Source organism: Phallusia mammillata, chromosome 2 (genome assembly GCF_965637545.1).
Source record: "Phallusia mammillata chromosome 2, kaPhaMamm4.hap1.1, whole genome shotgun sequence".
Classification (NCBI taxonomy): domain Eukaryota; kingdom Metazoa; phylum Chordata; class Ascidiacea; order Phlebobranchia; family Ascidiidae; genus Phallusia; species Phallusia mammillata.
This window is the reverse complement of record NC_137253.1, coordinates 30,747,158-30,763,436: the sequence shown is the minus strand read 5'-3', so window position 1 is coordinate 30,763,436 and position 16,279 is coordinate 30,747,158. Positions and strand designations below refer to the sequence as shown.

Sequence of the window (16,279 nt, the reverse complement as noted above, 5' to 3'; positions counted from 1 at the left end):
CAATCGCAGTAGATAAATTTTGCCTGTGAACTATTGTTACAACTTTTTCTGATGCTTCAAGCAACAATTTCCAACTTTTAAGAAGTCACTATTTTATAAAATCATAACAAACTGGAAATCTTTTTTAAAAATAAACCCTTTTACCTTTATGTTGCTGTTTAAATTTTCTTAAAGTATTTGCAGGCAAGTGTCATTGTTTACATCTCTTAATTCTATTTTAGGCCTCCAGCCAATACAAAACTGACAACGTAAATTTTTGCATGTGTCAAGAAATATACACAATTATGTTAAAAAAATGGCACGGGATTGTTTTAACAGCATGATTTACTTAAATCTCTTGACCTGTCTGTTTTATTTTCAAGTTTTTAAAACCCGTATTGCAATTCTTATTTCTAATTTACCCCAAATTTAACATTCAGGTGTGCGCTGTCCAAATCCTGGCAGAAAAAGACACTCCATAAAGCTGGGTAAGGATTATCGTCATCAGTCCAAGGTCACCTATCAGTGTGAAGATGAGTTTTTTATTGAACCCGGTGTAACTCGACGAACTATCCAATGCAGTGATAATGGAGATTGGGTGCCTTCACAATACTTTGAGTGCAAAGGTAATTTTGTTTTTTTGCATAGCCTTACACCAGCTGAATGACAAATTTGTTTAAATATTTATCTCCTTGCAAAAACCCCAAAAATGTCATAATTTTGGAACCTATTTGGAATTGATGGTGCTACAAGAAATATAAAGCCACTTCCATAGAACAGAAGTCATATTGTTTATGTTGCCTTTTCATACATACTTTCACTATTAGCTGCAGGTTTGTTGCTTACAATCAAGTGAAAATCCATAAGGTGTATGTTTCTTGCACCACAAGAAAACACATGTTGTTGGAGTTTTAATATGCCTAATGTACGAATATTAGTGTAACAGGTTTTTAAAAATGCTAACCTGTTAGTACTGTTTGAGTTGGGGTAATGATTTGTAAACAAACTATTATTATAATTTGGTCACATATTCCTACCACCCTTATGTGTTTGATATTTTATGAGTTTTTGTTACCACAGGTTTCGTTAAAATGCACATCTATATTTCAGTTGCCAAGTGCCTTAACCCAGGCACTGTGGACCATGCAGTGCAAAATGACTTGAGTCACAATTTCAGTGTGGGTTTCTCATTGCAATACAAATGCTCCCCTGAGTTTTATGTCGGTCACGAGCAGGATGCACTCGGAGAATGGGTTGCCAACCCTGATAAAGAGAACAAACTGGAAATAAAATGCACGCCAAGTGGAAAGTGGAACCCCAGGAAACATCACATTCAATGCACAGGTTAATAATGAAAGCTTGCAGTGTGTTTTCTTGTTTCAAGCTTTTTTTGTTTAAGTTAAACATAAACTTATACTGTTGGAGGCATTCATTATTTTTTGTATGGCTAATCAGCAGATAAGTCCTTGCAGTAAAACAGTTACACAAGCTAAACTTTTGCCTGCTGTGTGTGTTTGCATTAGCAGATGAACTAGATTTTTTGCTACATAATCTGGCCCACAATAGGGTAAGGAATTTAAGATCACAGAATAAATGTCATTTGTATTTAAGACCCTTTGCCAAATACTTATGTTCAGTCCCAATTATATTACTTTCCATCCTCTACAGACAAATTACAGCCAACCACATTGAACCAGCTTTCAAGAGCAAGCGATAAATATTATTACCTTCCACTTACTCCCGTTCCAGTTATGACATTTGTAACAAAAGTTGGAAGAATGCAAGCGAGAAAGTCAATGTCTGTGTTAGCTAAAAATGAAAAGTCAGAATGTGCTCCTCAGGTATTTTTTGGGATGTCAGCTACAATATCTTCTTACAATACTCTCTTAAAGTGAATTACTGTAACTGTATATATATCTAAATCACAATGTTATTTTAATAACAGAATAACTATTTTTTTACAGTTTTAAAAACAAATCCAGAATTTTAAATGCTATTGTGTTTTATTAACTTTCAGTAGAACAATCTATTACTTGTAATGTAAAAATGTAAATTTTATGACAAATCCAATTTATTAAAGTCCAATACAGTTGTTCTAGGTCCATGTGATTTAAAAGTTTAAAGTTTGAAAACATGACGCAATCTTATTTTTTGGTATACTTTAAATTCAGACGGTTTAAAATTCAAGATCCCGAATTTGCTATTCTAAATGATCTTCTTTTGTTCAGTTGAAAACTAATTGCATTTCCTAATTTTAGTCTATTCTCCCAACCCTTTTATCTTAAGGTATTCTCTGAGCTTGATCAAGGGCATTGGTTGGATCTGTCACAATACAATATTGAAACAACTCATGTTCCAAATATCATTGCTGACAATGGTTTAGTTTGTGGACCTGATAAAGCTCTTGATGGTGAACTTGACACTTATTGGATGCCAGTGGAGGTAATAATGTGGTTGTTTTGTTTTTTGTCTTCAAGTAAACTCGTATGTTTAGTGTATTTTGAAATAAACTTGTTTTACTTAGTTATTGCAACAAATGTAAACCAAACTATATGTGTTTTTTTAAACTATACCAACCAAATCAATCGGTAAAGAAACATACTTTGTTCTCTGCTTTTCAGTAATTTTTGAAACGTTTTATGTCAAACTATGTAACATTTAAAAAAAGCTGATTCAGATTCAGACAAGGAGTTGTTGGTTGTGATAAATGGCAACACCCACATTTTAAATAAAAGTATTTTGTATTGACCTATTTTATTTGGTTTTTAGGCTCCATTATCAGGTGAACAGTTTGACAGCTGGCCTGGTTGGACTTTTACAATTGATCTCAAACTTGTTCATGTGATTGGAAGTATTCGTCTCTACTCCTCCACCAACTTTAAGAATGATGTCAAGGTTAACTTGTGTAACAAATTTCTCCCTTCTTTAAAAGTGATAACATTTCTTTCAGATGTGACTGCTACGACATAAGCATGTTGTACACTAGTTTAAAATCAAATCTGTGTATTTCTACAGTAGTTGATGTTTTTCACAAGGATTTTTTTAAACATTTATTGTGTTTTTTGCAGTCTTTCTACATATATGTCTCCACTGACAACTTGCATTGGAAATATGTTGGGCCTTTTCATTCCCTGGTTGGCACCACAAGAAAATATTTCTTTCGGAACTTTGATTTTTTTCCTGCAAGGTAGAATTTTTCGCAGTAAGATATGTAGACAAATTGTTTTTACACTGAGATGCTTGGGTGTTTGGTTATTTGTTTCATTTTTACCGTTGGTTTGCGAGACAACCCCTGAATGTGTTGTACTCGAGATGATTTGTAGTTAAGATGGCTGCCTCGTGGCTTGAATGTCGAACCTGTTTATGGACTTGATTAGCTCATCAAGTTCTGATGGGTTGAGCTGATTTCACTGTGGTTTCATAAGCAAAATAAGAACAGTTTTAAAACTTTGCAAGCACAAGTCGTTGGCGTTACAACCTAGCCAATTTAGTAATGTGTTTGAAACACTGCTACAACTGAGTGGGAACTTCCTACATTGCATGCCCCGAATTCAATCAATACAAATGAACCTCATTTATGGAGTTAAAAAAACGAAAGAACTTTTTGAGCCTTTAAGAATAAAACTATAACAACCATTACTAATTTATATTTGTTTCCATTGACTTATCCAGGTTCGTCAAACTTAATATAACTACCACTGCACTAATGAGTCCTCCCATAGTGTCAAGCTTCGGTTTGTACGGAACTTTGTTTCACTGCCAAGAAGTAATCCAGTACCACTCGGACGCCTTAGCCGTACCAACGTTGATCTGCGCTGTATTGGGATTCTATGCTCTCCTGCTGGTGCTTAGTGTCAGGCAGGACATGAAAAACAGATGGAAGGTATAGTGGGGATGCTTTGTTGCTGTGGTTTTGTCTAAGTCAATTCTTGTGATATGCCAAAGATGGGACAATACCAGAGTATAAGTAGGGCTTGGGCTTGTGGTAGGTATTGAGATTTGAATAACACAGGCTTAATTAGATTATTTGTGCCGCACTTTTATCAACTTTTGGGCCTGCCTAGATCGGGTTTCATGTCAAAAGAGGTCGGATTTAGGTTGAGTTTCGGGTTGGGTCCAAGTTCCTTTCTTACAACTTTAAACAGGGTTCTCGGAAGCTATCAGTACCGCTTTTTAACAGCGCTCAAATGCTTTACCATACCTTGGGATCACAATTTACGTAATTTCACGTTAAATTACGGCGTTCTTACATGGTTTGAACTAGTGATGCACCGAACCCTCCTAAAAAGGTTCGGGCCGAAACCGAATATTCGGCCATGAGGCCGAATAATTTCGGCCGAATCAGGCCGAACCTAAAATCCCCTTTCTTATGGATGTTTTCAACTGAACTTTGTGTTGTTGATGCAAGTGAACTCAATTTTGACAAACTAAAATCACTTTCACATTGTGTAAGATTTACTAAACATCTAAGTTTTTGCAGACACAGTGGCTCGTATTTTATAGATACAACAAATAGTTAATTTATGATGTTTCGTATGGGCGAAAATGAAATCTAAGGCCTTAATTCCATGCAATAAAAAAGTTCGGTTTCGGCCGAATTTTCAAAAAAGTTCGGGCCGAAACCGAAACATTGGAAAACAACGGATTCGGCCGAAATGTTTCGGCCAACCGAAACTTCGGTGCATCACTAGTTTGAACCACTTTTTATTGGGGTATTTTAAGGCAGAAACGACAAAAACCGCAGAAAGTTTATGTCATTTATCATGTATTGTAACACCCGACATTAATCGCGTTTTTTGTCAACATTTCTCGGTTTCTCTGCAGAGATATATCCTCTCGATCCCATCGCCTCCTATCGATCCACCTGCTTATGCGTACGAGCTGTCAATCAGCACCGCATGGAAGAAGATGGATTCTGATCTCTTGTTTAAGATCCAAGGCACGAGGGGTTGTAGTCCCATCGTTTGGCTTCGGCGCAATTACCCCGGTATACTAAGGTATGATGCTAATGCGGTAAGGTTAGAGTTTGTAGCTACTATACTAGTTGACACCGTTCATGTAACTGTAGGTACCACCGATTCTTGTGACAAGTGACACATGTCACTATGCTACTGACACACTTTTTTTTCTTCAGTGTAACTTCAGTAGTTTCTTTGCATAAACTTTTTGCAAGACTCTTTAAGTTAATGTTTTTGAATTTTGGTTAACTTTTGTTTTGTAAACTAACTTCCATAATGGTTTGACGAGCAGCACCTATTTTTTATGATTCCAATTTGTGCACGCTGGTTTTTTAAACAGTTTTTAAGCATACCTTAAGTGTTGGACATTGTAATTGTAATACAACTTATTGTCTGACAATTGATAAACATTCTGACATAAAAAGACACACACCATTCACTAAACGCTCGTTTGAGCAAAAATCCTAGAGTAGTGGTTCCCAACCGGGGAGGGATTTTAAAACATACGGGGAGAATTTACTTAAATTTTAAAAAATTATGTTATTAGTAAATAGACGATTATGCTCTGATCTGTGATGTTGATTGAATACCTAATTTTAAATGATCTTTGTATGGTTTAGCATTTATTGTAGTCCAATTAAAAGAAATAAAAATATTTTGATTTGTTAAGGAAGGAATTGGCCGATTAAAGTTGGAAACCACTGTGCCAGTGATTACTTACCTATAAGATACTTTCCATTTCAGACCAGGTTTTACTGACACTCTAGCGGTTCACGTTCGATCCGACTTCGGCAATCCGGTTCACATCGACTTCGTTGCAGTAAATCGGGAATCGGTTCCCAAGCAGCTGATCAAACTGAAAAGAACTAGATCCCGTGAAAACAAAGGAGCCCCTCTAAAAACGCGAAAATCAATCTCAAATACTCTCATCAGTTTGTTTAATTCTGATAGAGATTCAATAAGCAGCGTTTCTAGTGGAAGTAGCAGCCCGATGCCAGAATGCATGGCCTTGTCTTATACAGCGCTCAAAAATCCCATTTCGGAAGAGAAATGGATAGCTGATATCGCTCCGTATAGTCCAGGAACCGGATTCTGTTCTTGTGGAACCGAAACAGTGACCCTAGTTCACAGTTCTGCTGTAATTCTGCCAATGGACCCGTCGCATCTGAGCCAATCTCAACCGGGGTGTTTCAGTAACATTTGCGCCTGTCATATTCTTAGTTGTGTGTTTCGAAATCGCCCGTCCAGTGTCATTCGTAACACCCTGTGCATTGAGAAGGTGATCCTTGCCCTGGCCACTACAGTAACCGCCTTCTTTGTCACGACCTATCACCGCGGATTTGACGATCCAACCTTGTACGGTCGGAGTTTGGACGAAGATGAAACGTCATCACAGCTTTCCGCTCTACTGAACGCGCTTTACGAGACACATCACGTGACCGTGTTGACCACGTTCATTGGTCTATCCGCGCTGATAGGTTTCACGCATCTTGTGGCGGGAAAGTGGCATCGTGAGTTGGAAGACCGAGTTTCGTATTTTCAAGGATTAAAACCTGTGTACGTTGGTGTTCTATCCATTTTAACCGCCCTTAAGCTAAGGAGCAGAAGAAATTCGGATTATCTGCAAGTTGGCGACGACTTTAGGCCGAACAATGACCACAGCAGTGCCAAGAAACGGCGGAAATCAAAAATACTAACCCACAGTCCAAATCCACCTTCAAAACGAAATCTACTATTCACTGACACCACGACGTCTGGCAATAACACAAAATATACTTTACAGCCCTGGAGAATTAACACACGCTTTGCACTGTACCTTGCCTTGATCGTGTGGACTTTAGTTATCAGCATATACCTCTTCATAGAAGGTTCAAGATGCACTGGAGGAGCTGGAGAGACGTTGGCAATCGTGTTGACTGTTGACTTTGTTGTGGGACATCTATTGGTGATGCCCTGTGTCGGCGTGTTTAGTTGTTTTGCCGGAAAAGTAATTGTGTTGTTGGATAAATTAGTGCAAATGCTAATGCGCAATGCCTTGTAAATTTGCTAAAGTCGAATCGTTGTGTATTTTTTTGGGGTTGGATCGTTTGCAAGTAAAATATGGCTGGTTGTCTTTTCTTTACTCGAGGAATACCGACCATTAATCGCGTAAATCAACCGAGACACCGCAAGCTTAAGTGAAGTGATCAACGAAACTTAGAATCCTGGAATAATACCAAAGTTGAGAAAACACGTATTATGGCTCTCCTTTCTTGAAGGGGACGCATTTTGATTTCACTCAGTTTTTCTCTGATGTTTGTCTATGCGCCTTTGGCATGAAATCTTTGATGGATTCGGATGAAACATTGACAGATGGTAGATGTGTCATCTCTTTTTTTTGACTTGATAGCCCCAGTATTTACCCCATTAGCCCCCTCAAATAGGTTCATTATTTAAACAATTTCTGAATTGGATGATTTTTTTACAGTTAGTTGAATTTAAGCTGTAGGCCTAACTGCCGATAATTGTGTTTCACCCTGTAGCGCAGAGTTCTCGAACAACTTTGAGGGCCACTATCGAAACATTTGTTACAGTGTAAATGACAACAAAAGATTGGAATAGAAAGTAAAATGATTATTAATGCCACTAAAAAAAAACATTATGATAAATAACTTACGGTTATGCTGTAAAGCAGGGGTTCCCAACCTGAGGTACGCGTACCATTAGTGGTACGCGAAGGTTTTTCAGGTGGTACGCGAGAAGCTTTCGTCTTTTCACAAAAACTAGGTGCGCCTGGAAATGACTTTCGATGCGCTGTTAGCAAATTTACACCGCGCATCAACCAATAGGCGGACAGTAAACAAACACAAAAATCTCGTTATATTTAGTTGTTGTGCTTTAGTGTTATTTTAGTACGCCACTATTCTTCTTCTGAATAAAATATATTTCGATCAAATTAGTTGTTCTGCAAGAAGTGGTACGCGTGGCAGTACAGAGCGTCCTAGTGGTACGAGATCGTAAAAAGGTTGGGAACCCCTGCTGTAAAGCAAAGTGACAGCGTCAACTGTGCTTTGTGTGAAAACAATCACAATTGCTGATTCTAGCGATAGGCTATTTCGATCATCATATTAAATCGTTGCCTATAACACCAATGATTGCATCATGTAAACTCACTGGTCTGGCAGGGTATTCCGCCTAAACTAGTGGTTATCAAACTTTTTTATTGTCGGGGCCAAACGGTAGCTTTTTAAGTGAGTAGCGAGCCGCAAAAAAACTAAACCTTGAGAAAATCACTAAAGATTGGTTTTCTGAGGTTTGGTGGGAGCCGCGTTTAAGGATCACTGGCCAAAACACATTAACTTCTAAAAGATAGCCTTACACCCCCAAAAATGGGTAATTTTTTTTCAATATTTGAGTAAAATGACATATTGACAGTTTGTATATTATGCCATACTGAGATGTCATTGTCCTACTGAGACCCCCTTCTAGTTTTATAAACGGGCCTTAATTTTGTTCAAAACAAAGGGTGGCTCTGCGAGGTTAAAATTTTCATGCATGTCAAGTATCTTTGATGGCCTTTTGATTTTTCAAGGTAAATTGAACGACAATATGATTTTTAAGATCTGCGATTCTATTACCGGTTTATTAACAGAATTGCAAGCGTCTATTGGGTCAGAATATCGAGTCTTGCATGGTTATCGGCTGAAAACTAGATGACACCAAGTTCTTTCACATCAATACCATGTAGATATATAGCGAAGAAACAGATAGAACACGGTTAAGATACTAGCAAAAAGTGTGCATTAATCGAAGCTAATTCCGACGGCACTAAACAAATGTCAGCAGAATGATCAAACAAAAATTAACATGCTGTCTAACCACGATCTTTTGGGTTGACAAATCCGGTCTGGGGAATCCTAAGGCTATAGCCTCTCCGTTTCTTCGATTTTCGGGGGTCAAAAAATCGAAGAAAAATTCGGTTTTGGGTGGGTTTTCGCCGGAATATTCCAGTTTCAAACTGGTTCTAGCCGGTTTTAGCCTCCTACCGAACCCTCAAACAGGTTTAAACCGGAATCGAAAACCCGAAATTTTGACCCGATTTTCGAAAAAACCCTAAGGCTATAGCCTTTCCCTTTTTTCGATTTTCGGGGGTCAAAAAATCGAAGAAAAATCCGGTTTTGGGTGGGTTTTCGCCGGAATATTCCAGTTTCAAACTGGTTCTAGCCGGTTTTAGCCTCCTACCGAACCTCCAATCCGGTTTAAACCGGAATCGAAAACCCGAAATTTTGACCCGATTTTCGAAAACACCCTAAGGCTATAGCCTTTCCCTTTTTTCGAATTTCGGGGGTCAAAAAATCGAAGAAAAATCCGGTTTTGGCTGGGTTTTCGCCGGAATATTCCAGTTTCAAACTGGTTCTAGCCGGTTTTAGCCTCCTACCGAACCTCCAAACCGGTTTAAACCGGAATCGAAAACCCGAAATTTTGACCCGATTTTCGAAAAAACCCTAAGGCTATAGCCTTTCCGTTTTTTCGATTTTTGGGGGTCAAAAAATCGAAGAAAAATTCGGTTTTGGGTGGGTTTTCGCCGGAATATTCCAGTTTCAAACTGGTTCTAGCCGGTTTTAGCCTCCTACCGAACCCTCAAACAGGTTTAAACCGGAATCGAAAACCCGAAATTTTGACCCGATTTTCGAAAAAACCCTAAGGCTATAGCCTTTCCCTTTTTTCGATTTTCGGGGGTCAAAAAATCGAAGAAAAATCCGGTTTTGGCTGGGTTTTCGCCGGAATATTCCAGTTTCAAACTGGTTCTAGCCGGTTTTAGCCTCCTACCGAACCTCCAAACCGGTTTAAACCGGAATCGAAAACCCGAAATTTTGACCCGATTTTCGAAAAAACCCTAAGGCTATAGCCTTTCCGTTTTTTCGATTTTTGGGGGTCAAAAAATCGAAGAAAAATCCGGTTTTGGGTGGGTTTTCGCCGGAATATTCCAGTTTCAAACTGGTTCTAGCCGGTTTTAGCCTCCTACCGAACCTCCAAACCGGTTTAAACCGGAATCGAAAACCCGAAATTTTGACCCGATTTTCGAAAAAACCCTAAGGCTATAGCCTTTCCGTTTTTTCGATTTTTGGGGGTCAAAAAATCGAAGAAAAATTCGGTTTTGGCTGGGTTTTCGCCGGAATATTCCAGTTTCAAACTGGTTCTAGCCGGTTTTAGCCTCCTACCGAACCTCCAATCCGGTTTAAACCGGAATCGAAAACCCGAAATTTTGACCCGATTTTCGAAAAAACCCTAAGGCTATAGCCTTTCCCTTTTTTCGATTTTGGGGGTCAAAAAATCGGAGAAAAATTCGGTTTTGGCTGGGTTTTCGCCGGAATATTCCAGTTTCAAACTGGTTCTAGCCGGTTTTAGCCTCCTACCGAACCTCCAAACCGGTTTAGACCGGAATCGAAAACCCGAAATTTTGACCCGATTTTCGAAAACACCCTAAGGCTATAGCCTTTCCCTTTTTTCGATTTTGGGGGTCAAAAAATCGAAGAAAAATTCGGTTTTGGGTGGGTTTTCGCCGGAATATTCCAGTTTCAAACTGGTTCTAGCCGGTTTTAGCCTCCTACCGAACCTCCAATCCGGTTTAAACCGGAATCGAAAACCCGAAATTTTGACCCGATTTTCGAAAAAACCCTAAGGCTATAGCCTTTCCCTTTTTTCGATTTTCGGGGGTCAAAAAATCGAAGAAAAATTCGGTTTTGGGTGGGTTTTCGCCGGAATATTCCAGTTTCAAACTGGTTCTAGCCGGTTTTAGCCTCCTACCGAACCTCCAAACCGGTTTAGACCGGAATCGAAAACCCGAAATTTTGACCCGATTTTCGAAAACACCCTAAGGCTATAGCCTTTCCCTTTTTTCGACTTTTGGGGCTCAAAAAAATCGAAGAAAAATCCGGTTTTGGGTGGGTTTTCGCCGGAATATTCCAGTTTCAAACTGGTTCTAGCCGGTTTTAGCCTCCTACCGAACCCTCAAACAGGTTTAAACCGGAATCGAAAACCCGAAATTTTGACCCGATTTTCGAAAAAACCCTAAGGCTATAGCCTTTCCTTTTTTCGATTTTCGGGGGTCAAAAAATCGAAGAAAAATCCGGTTTTGGGTGGGTTTTCGCCGGAATATTCCAGTTTCAAACTGGTTCTAGCCGGTTTTAGCCTCCTACCGAACCCTCAAACAGGTTTAAACCGGAATCGAAAACCCGAAATTTTGACCCGATTTTCGAAAAAACCCTAAGGCTATGGCCTTTCCCTTTTTTCGATTTTCGGGGGTCAAAAAATCGAAGAAAAATCCGGTTTTGGGTGGGTTTTCGCCGGAATATTCCAGTTTCAAACTGGTTCTAGCCGGTTTTAGCCTCCTACCGAACCTCCAAACCGGTTTAAACCGGAATCGAAAACCCGAAATTTTGACCCGATTTTCGAAAAAACCCTAAGGCTATAGCCTTTCCGTTTTTTCGATTTTTGGGGGTCAAAAAATCGAAGAAAAATCCGGTTTTGGGTGGGTTTTCGCCGGAATATTCCAGTTTCAAACTGGTTCTAGCCGGTTTTAGCCTCCTACCGAACCTCCAAACCGGTTTAAACCGGAATCGAAAACCCGAAATTTTGACCCGATTTTCGAAAAAACCCTAAGGCTATAGCCTTTCCGTTTTTTCGATTTTTGGGGGTCAAAAAATCGAAGAAAAATCCGGTTTTGGGTGGGTTTTCGCCGGAATATTCCAGTTTCAAACTGGTTCTAGCCGGTTTTAGCTTCCTACCGAACCTCCAAACCGGTTTAAACCGGAATCGAAAACCCGAAATTTTGACCCGATTTTCGAAAAAACCCTAAGGCTATAGCCTTTCCCTTTTTTCGATTTTCGGGGGTCAAAAAATCGAAGAAAAATCCGGTTTTGGGTGGGTTTTCGCCGGAATATTCCAGTTTCAAACTGGTTCTAGCCGGTTTTAGCCTCCTACCGAACCTCCAAACCGGTTTAAACCGGAATCGAAAACCCGAAATTTTGACCCGATTTTCGAAAAAACCCTAAGGCTATAGCCTTTCCGTTTTTTCGATTTTTGGGGGTCAAAAAATCGAAGAAAAATCCGGTTTTGGGTGGGTTTTCGCCGGAATATTCCAGTTTCAAACTGGTTCTAGCCGGTTTTAGCCTCCTACCGAACCTCCAAACCGGTTTAAACCGGAATCGAAAACCCGAAATTTTGAGCCGATTTTTGAAAAAAACTTAAGGGTATAGCCTTTCCCTTTTTTCGATTTTCGGGGGTCAAAAAATCGAAGAAAAATCCGGTTTTGGGTGGGTTTTCGCCGGAATATTCCAGTTTCAAACTGGTTCTAGCCGGTTTTAGCCTCCTACCGAACCCTCAAACAGGTTTAAACCGGAATCGAAAACCCGAAATTTTGACCCGATTTTCGAAAAAACCCTAAGGCTATAGCCTTTCCCTTTTTTCGATTTTCGGGGGTCAAAAAATCGAAGAAAAATCCGGTTTTGGGTGGGTTTTCGCCGGAATATTCCAGTTTCAAACTGGTTCTAGCCGGTTTTAGCCTCCTACCGAACCCTCAAACAGGTTTAAACCGGAATCGAAAACCCGAAATTTTGACCCGATTTTCGAAAAAACCCTAAGGCTATGGCCTTTCCCTTTTTTCGATTTTCGGGGGTCAAAAAATCGAAGAAAAATCCGGTTTTGGGTGGGTTTTCGCCGGAATATTCCAGTTTCAAACTGGTTCTAGCCGGTTTTCGCCTCCTACCGAACCTCCAAACCGGTTTAAACCGGAATCGAAAACCCGAAATTTTGACCCGATTTTCGAAAAAACCCTAAGGCTATAGCCTTTCCGTTTTTTCGATTTTTGGGGGTCAAAAAATCGAAGAAAAATCCGGTTTTGGGTGGGTTTTCGCCGGAATATTCCAGTTTCAAACTGGTTCTAGCCGGTTTTAGCCTCCTACCGAACCTCCAAACCGGTTTAAACCGGAATCGAAAACCCGAAATTTTGACCCGATTTTCGAAAAAACCCTAAGGCTATAGCCTTTCCCTTTTTTCGATTTTCGGGGGTCAAAAAATCGAAGAAAAATCCGGTTTTGGGTGGGTTTTCGCCGGAATATTCCAGTTTCAAACTGGTTCTAGCCGGTTTTAGCCTCCTACCGAACCTCCAAACCGGTTTAAACCGGAATCGAAAACCCGAAATTTTGACCCGATTTTCGAAAAAACCCTAAGGCTATAGCCTTTCCGTTTTTTCGATTTTTGGGGGTCAAAAAATCGAAGAAAAATCCGGTTTTGGGTGGGTTTTCGCCGGAATATTCCAGTTTCAAACTGGTTCTAGCCGGTTTTAGCTTCCTACCGAACCTCCAAACCGGTTTAAACCGGAATCGAAAACCCGAAATTTTGACCCGATTTTCGAAAAAACCCTAAGGCTATAGCCTTTCCCTTTTTTCGATTTTCGGGGGTCAAAAAATCGAAGAAAAATCCGGTTTTGGGTGGGTTTTCGCCGGAATATTCCAGTTTCAAACTGGTTCTAGCCGGTTTTAGCTTCCTACCGAACCTCCAAACCGGTTTAAACCGGAATCGAAAACCCGAAATTTTGACCCGATTTTCGAAAAAACCCTAAGGCTATAGCCTTTCCCTTTTTTCGATTTTCGGGGGTCAAAAAATCGAAGAAAAATCCGGTTTTGGGTGGGTTTTCGCCGGAATATTCCAGTTTCAAACTGGTTCTAGCCGGTTTTAGCCTCCTACCGAACCTCCAAACCGGTTTAAACCGGAATCGAAAACCCGAAATTTTGACCCGATTTTCGAAAAAAAACCTAAGGCTATAGCCTTTCCCTTTTTTCGATTTTCGGGGGTCAAAAAATCGAAGAAAAATTCGGTTTTGGGTGGGTTTTCGCCGGAATATTCCAGTTTCAAACTGGTTCTAGCCGGTTTTAGCCTCCTACCGAACCTCCAATCCGGTTTAAACCGGAATCGAAAACCCGAAATTTTGAGCCGATTTTTGAAAAAAACTTAAGGGTATAGCCTTTCCGTTTTTTCGATTTTTGGGGGTCAAAAAATCGAAGAAAAATCCGGTTTTGGGTGGGTTTTCGCCGGAATATTCCAGTTTCAAACTGGTTCTAGCCGGTTTTAGCCTCCTACCGAACCTCCAAACCGGTTTAAACCGGAATCGAAAACCCGAAATTTTGAGCCGATTTTTGAAAAAAACTTAAGGGTATAGCCTTTCCCTTTTTTCGATTTTCGGGGGTCAAAAAATCGAAGAAAAATCCGGTTTTGGGTGGGTTTTCGCCGGAATATTCCAGTTTCAAACTGGTTCTAGCCGGTTTTAGCCTCCTACCGAACCCTCAAACAGGTTTAAACCGGAATCGAAAACCCGAAATTTTGACCCGATTTTCGAAAAAAACCTAAGGCTATAGCCTTTCCGTTTTTTCGACTTTTGGGGGTCAAAAAATCGAAGAAAAATTCGGTTTTGGGTGGGTTTTCGCCGGAATATTCCAGTTTCAAACTGGTTCTAGCCGGTTTTCGCCTCCTACCGAACCTCCAAACCGGTTTAAACCGGAATCGAAAACCCGAAATTTTGACCCGATTTTCGAAAAAACCCTAAGGCTACAGCCTTTCCCTTTTTTCGATTTTGGGGGTCAAAAAATCGAAGAAAAATTCGGTTTTGGGTGGGTTTTCGCCGGAATATTCCAGTTTCAAACTGGTTCTAGCCGGTTTTAGCCTCCTACCGAACCCTCAAACAGGTTTAAACCGGAATCGAAAACCCGAAATTTTGACCCGATTTTCGAAAACACCCTAAGGCTATAGCCTTTCCCTTTTTTCGATTTTCGGGGGTCAAAAAATCGAAGAAAAATCCGGTTTTGGGTGGGTTTTCGCCGGAATATTCCAGTTTCAAACTGGTTCTAGCCGGTTTTAGCCTCCTACCGAACCCTCAAACAGGTTTAAACCGGAATCGAAAACCCGAAATTTTGACCCGATTTTCGAAAAAACCCTAAGGCTATGGCCTTTCCCTTTTTTCGATTTTCGGGGGTCAAAAAATCGAAGAAAAATCCGGTTTTGGGTGGGTTTTCGCCGGAATATTCCAGTTTCAAACTGGTTCTAGCCGGTTTTCGCCTCCTACCGAACCTCCAAACCGGTTTAAACCGGAATCGAAAACCCGAAATTTTGACCCGATTTTCGAAAAAACCCTAAGGCTATAGCCTTTCCGTTTTTTCGATTTTTGGGGGTCAAAAAATCGAAGAAAAATCCGGTTTTGGGTGGGTTTTCGCCGGAATATTCCAGTTTCAAACTGGTTCTAGCCGGTTTTAGCCTCCTACCGAACCTCCAAACCGGTTTAAACCGGAATCGAAAACCCGAAATTTTGACCCGATTTTCGAAAAAAAACCTAAGGCTATAGCCTTTCCCTTTTTTCGATTTTCGGGGGTCAAAAAATCGAAGAAAAATTCGGTTTTGGGTGGGTTTTCGCCGGAATATTCCAGTTTCAAACTGGTTCTAGCCGGTTTTAGCCTCCTACCGAACCTCCAATCCGGTTTAAACCGGAATCGAAAACCCGAAATTTTGACCCGATTTTCGAAAAAACCCTAAGGCTATAGCCTTTCCGTTTTTTCGATTTTTGGGGGTCAAAAAATCGAAGAAAAATCCGGTTTTGGGTGGGTTTTCGCCGGAATATTCCAGTTTCAAACTGGTTCTAGCCGGTTTTAGCCTCCTACCGAACCTCCAAACCGGTTTAAACCGGAATCGAAAACCCGAAATTTTGAGCCGATTTTTGAAAAAAACTTAAGGGTATAGCCTTTCCGTTTTTTCGATTTTCAGGGGTCAAAAAATCGAAGAAAAATCCGGTTTTGGGTGGGTTTTCGCCGGAATATTCCAGTTTCAAACTGGTTCTAGCCGGTTTTAGCCTCCTACCGAACCCTCAAACCGGTTTAAACCGGAATCGAAAACCCGAAATTGTGACCCGATTTTCGAAAAAACCCTAAGGCTATGGCCTTTACCTTTTTTCGATTTTCGGGGGTCAAAAAATCGAAGAAAAATCCGGTTTTGGGTGGGTTTTCGCCGGAATATTCCACTTTCAAACTGGTTCTAGCCGGTTTTCGCCTCCTACCGAACCTCCAAACCGGTTTAAACCGGAATCGAAAACCCGAAATTTTGACCCGATTTTTGAAAAAAACTTAAGGGTATAGCCTTTCCGTTTTTTCGATTTTTGGGGGTCAAAAAATCGAAGAAAAATCCGGTTTTGGGTGGGTTTTCGCCGGAATATTCCAGTTTCAAACTGGTTCTAGCCGGTTTTAGCCTCCTACCGAACCTCCAAACCGGTTTAAACCGGAATCGAAAACCCGAAATTTTGAGCCGATTTTTGAAAAAAA

The 16,279-nt window shown here is 40.3% G+C and overlaps 1 protein-coding gene across 1 annotated transcript in view; it reads left to right on the top strand.

The window, feature by feature from the left end:
• The window catches only part of LOC145213505 (uncharacterized), a 44,182-nt gene extending 37,123 nt beyond the window's left edge, over positions 1–7,059 (top strand). The window contains exons 56-64 of the mRNA XM_080081807.1: positions 420–605; positions 1,090–1,323; positions 1,648–1,820; positions 2,266–2,421; positions 2,749–2,874; positions 3,048–3,166; positions 3,652–3,862; positions 4,804–4,976; positions 5,682–7,059. Of these exons, the coding sequence (XP_079937933.1) occupies positions 420–605; positions 1,090–1,323; positions 1,648–1,820; positions 2,266–2,421; positions 2,749–2,874; positions 3,048–3,166; positions 3,652–3,862; positions 4,804–4,976; positions 5,682–6,978 (2,675 nt within the window). The 3' untranslated portion in view covers positions 6,979–7,059. The remainder of the gene's footprint in view (positions 1–419; positions 606–1,089; positions 1,324–1,647; positions 1,821–2,265; positions 2,422–2,748; positions 2,875–3,047; positions 3,167–3,651; positions 3,863–4,803; positions 4,977–5,681) is intronic.
• Positions 7,060–16,279: the final 9,220 nt, after the last annotated feature.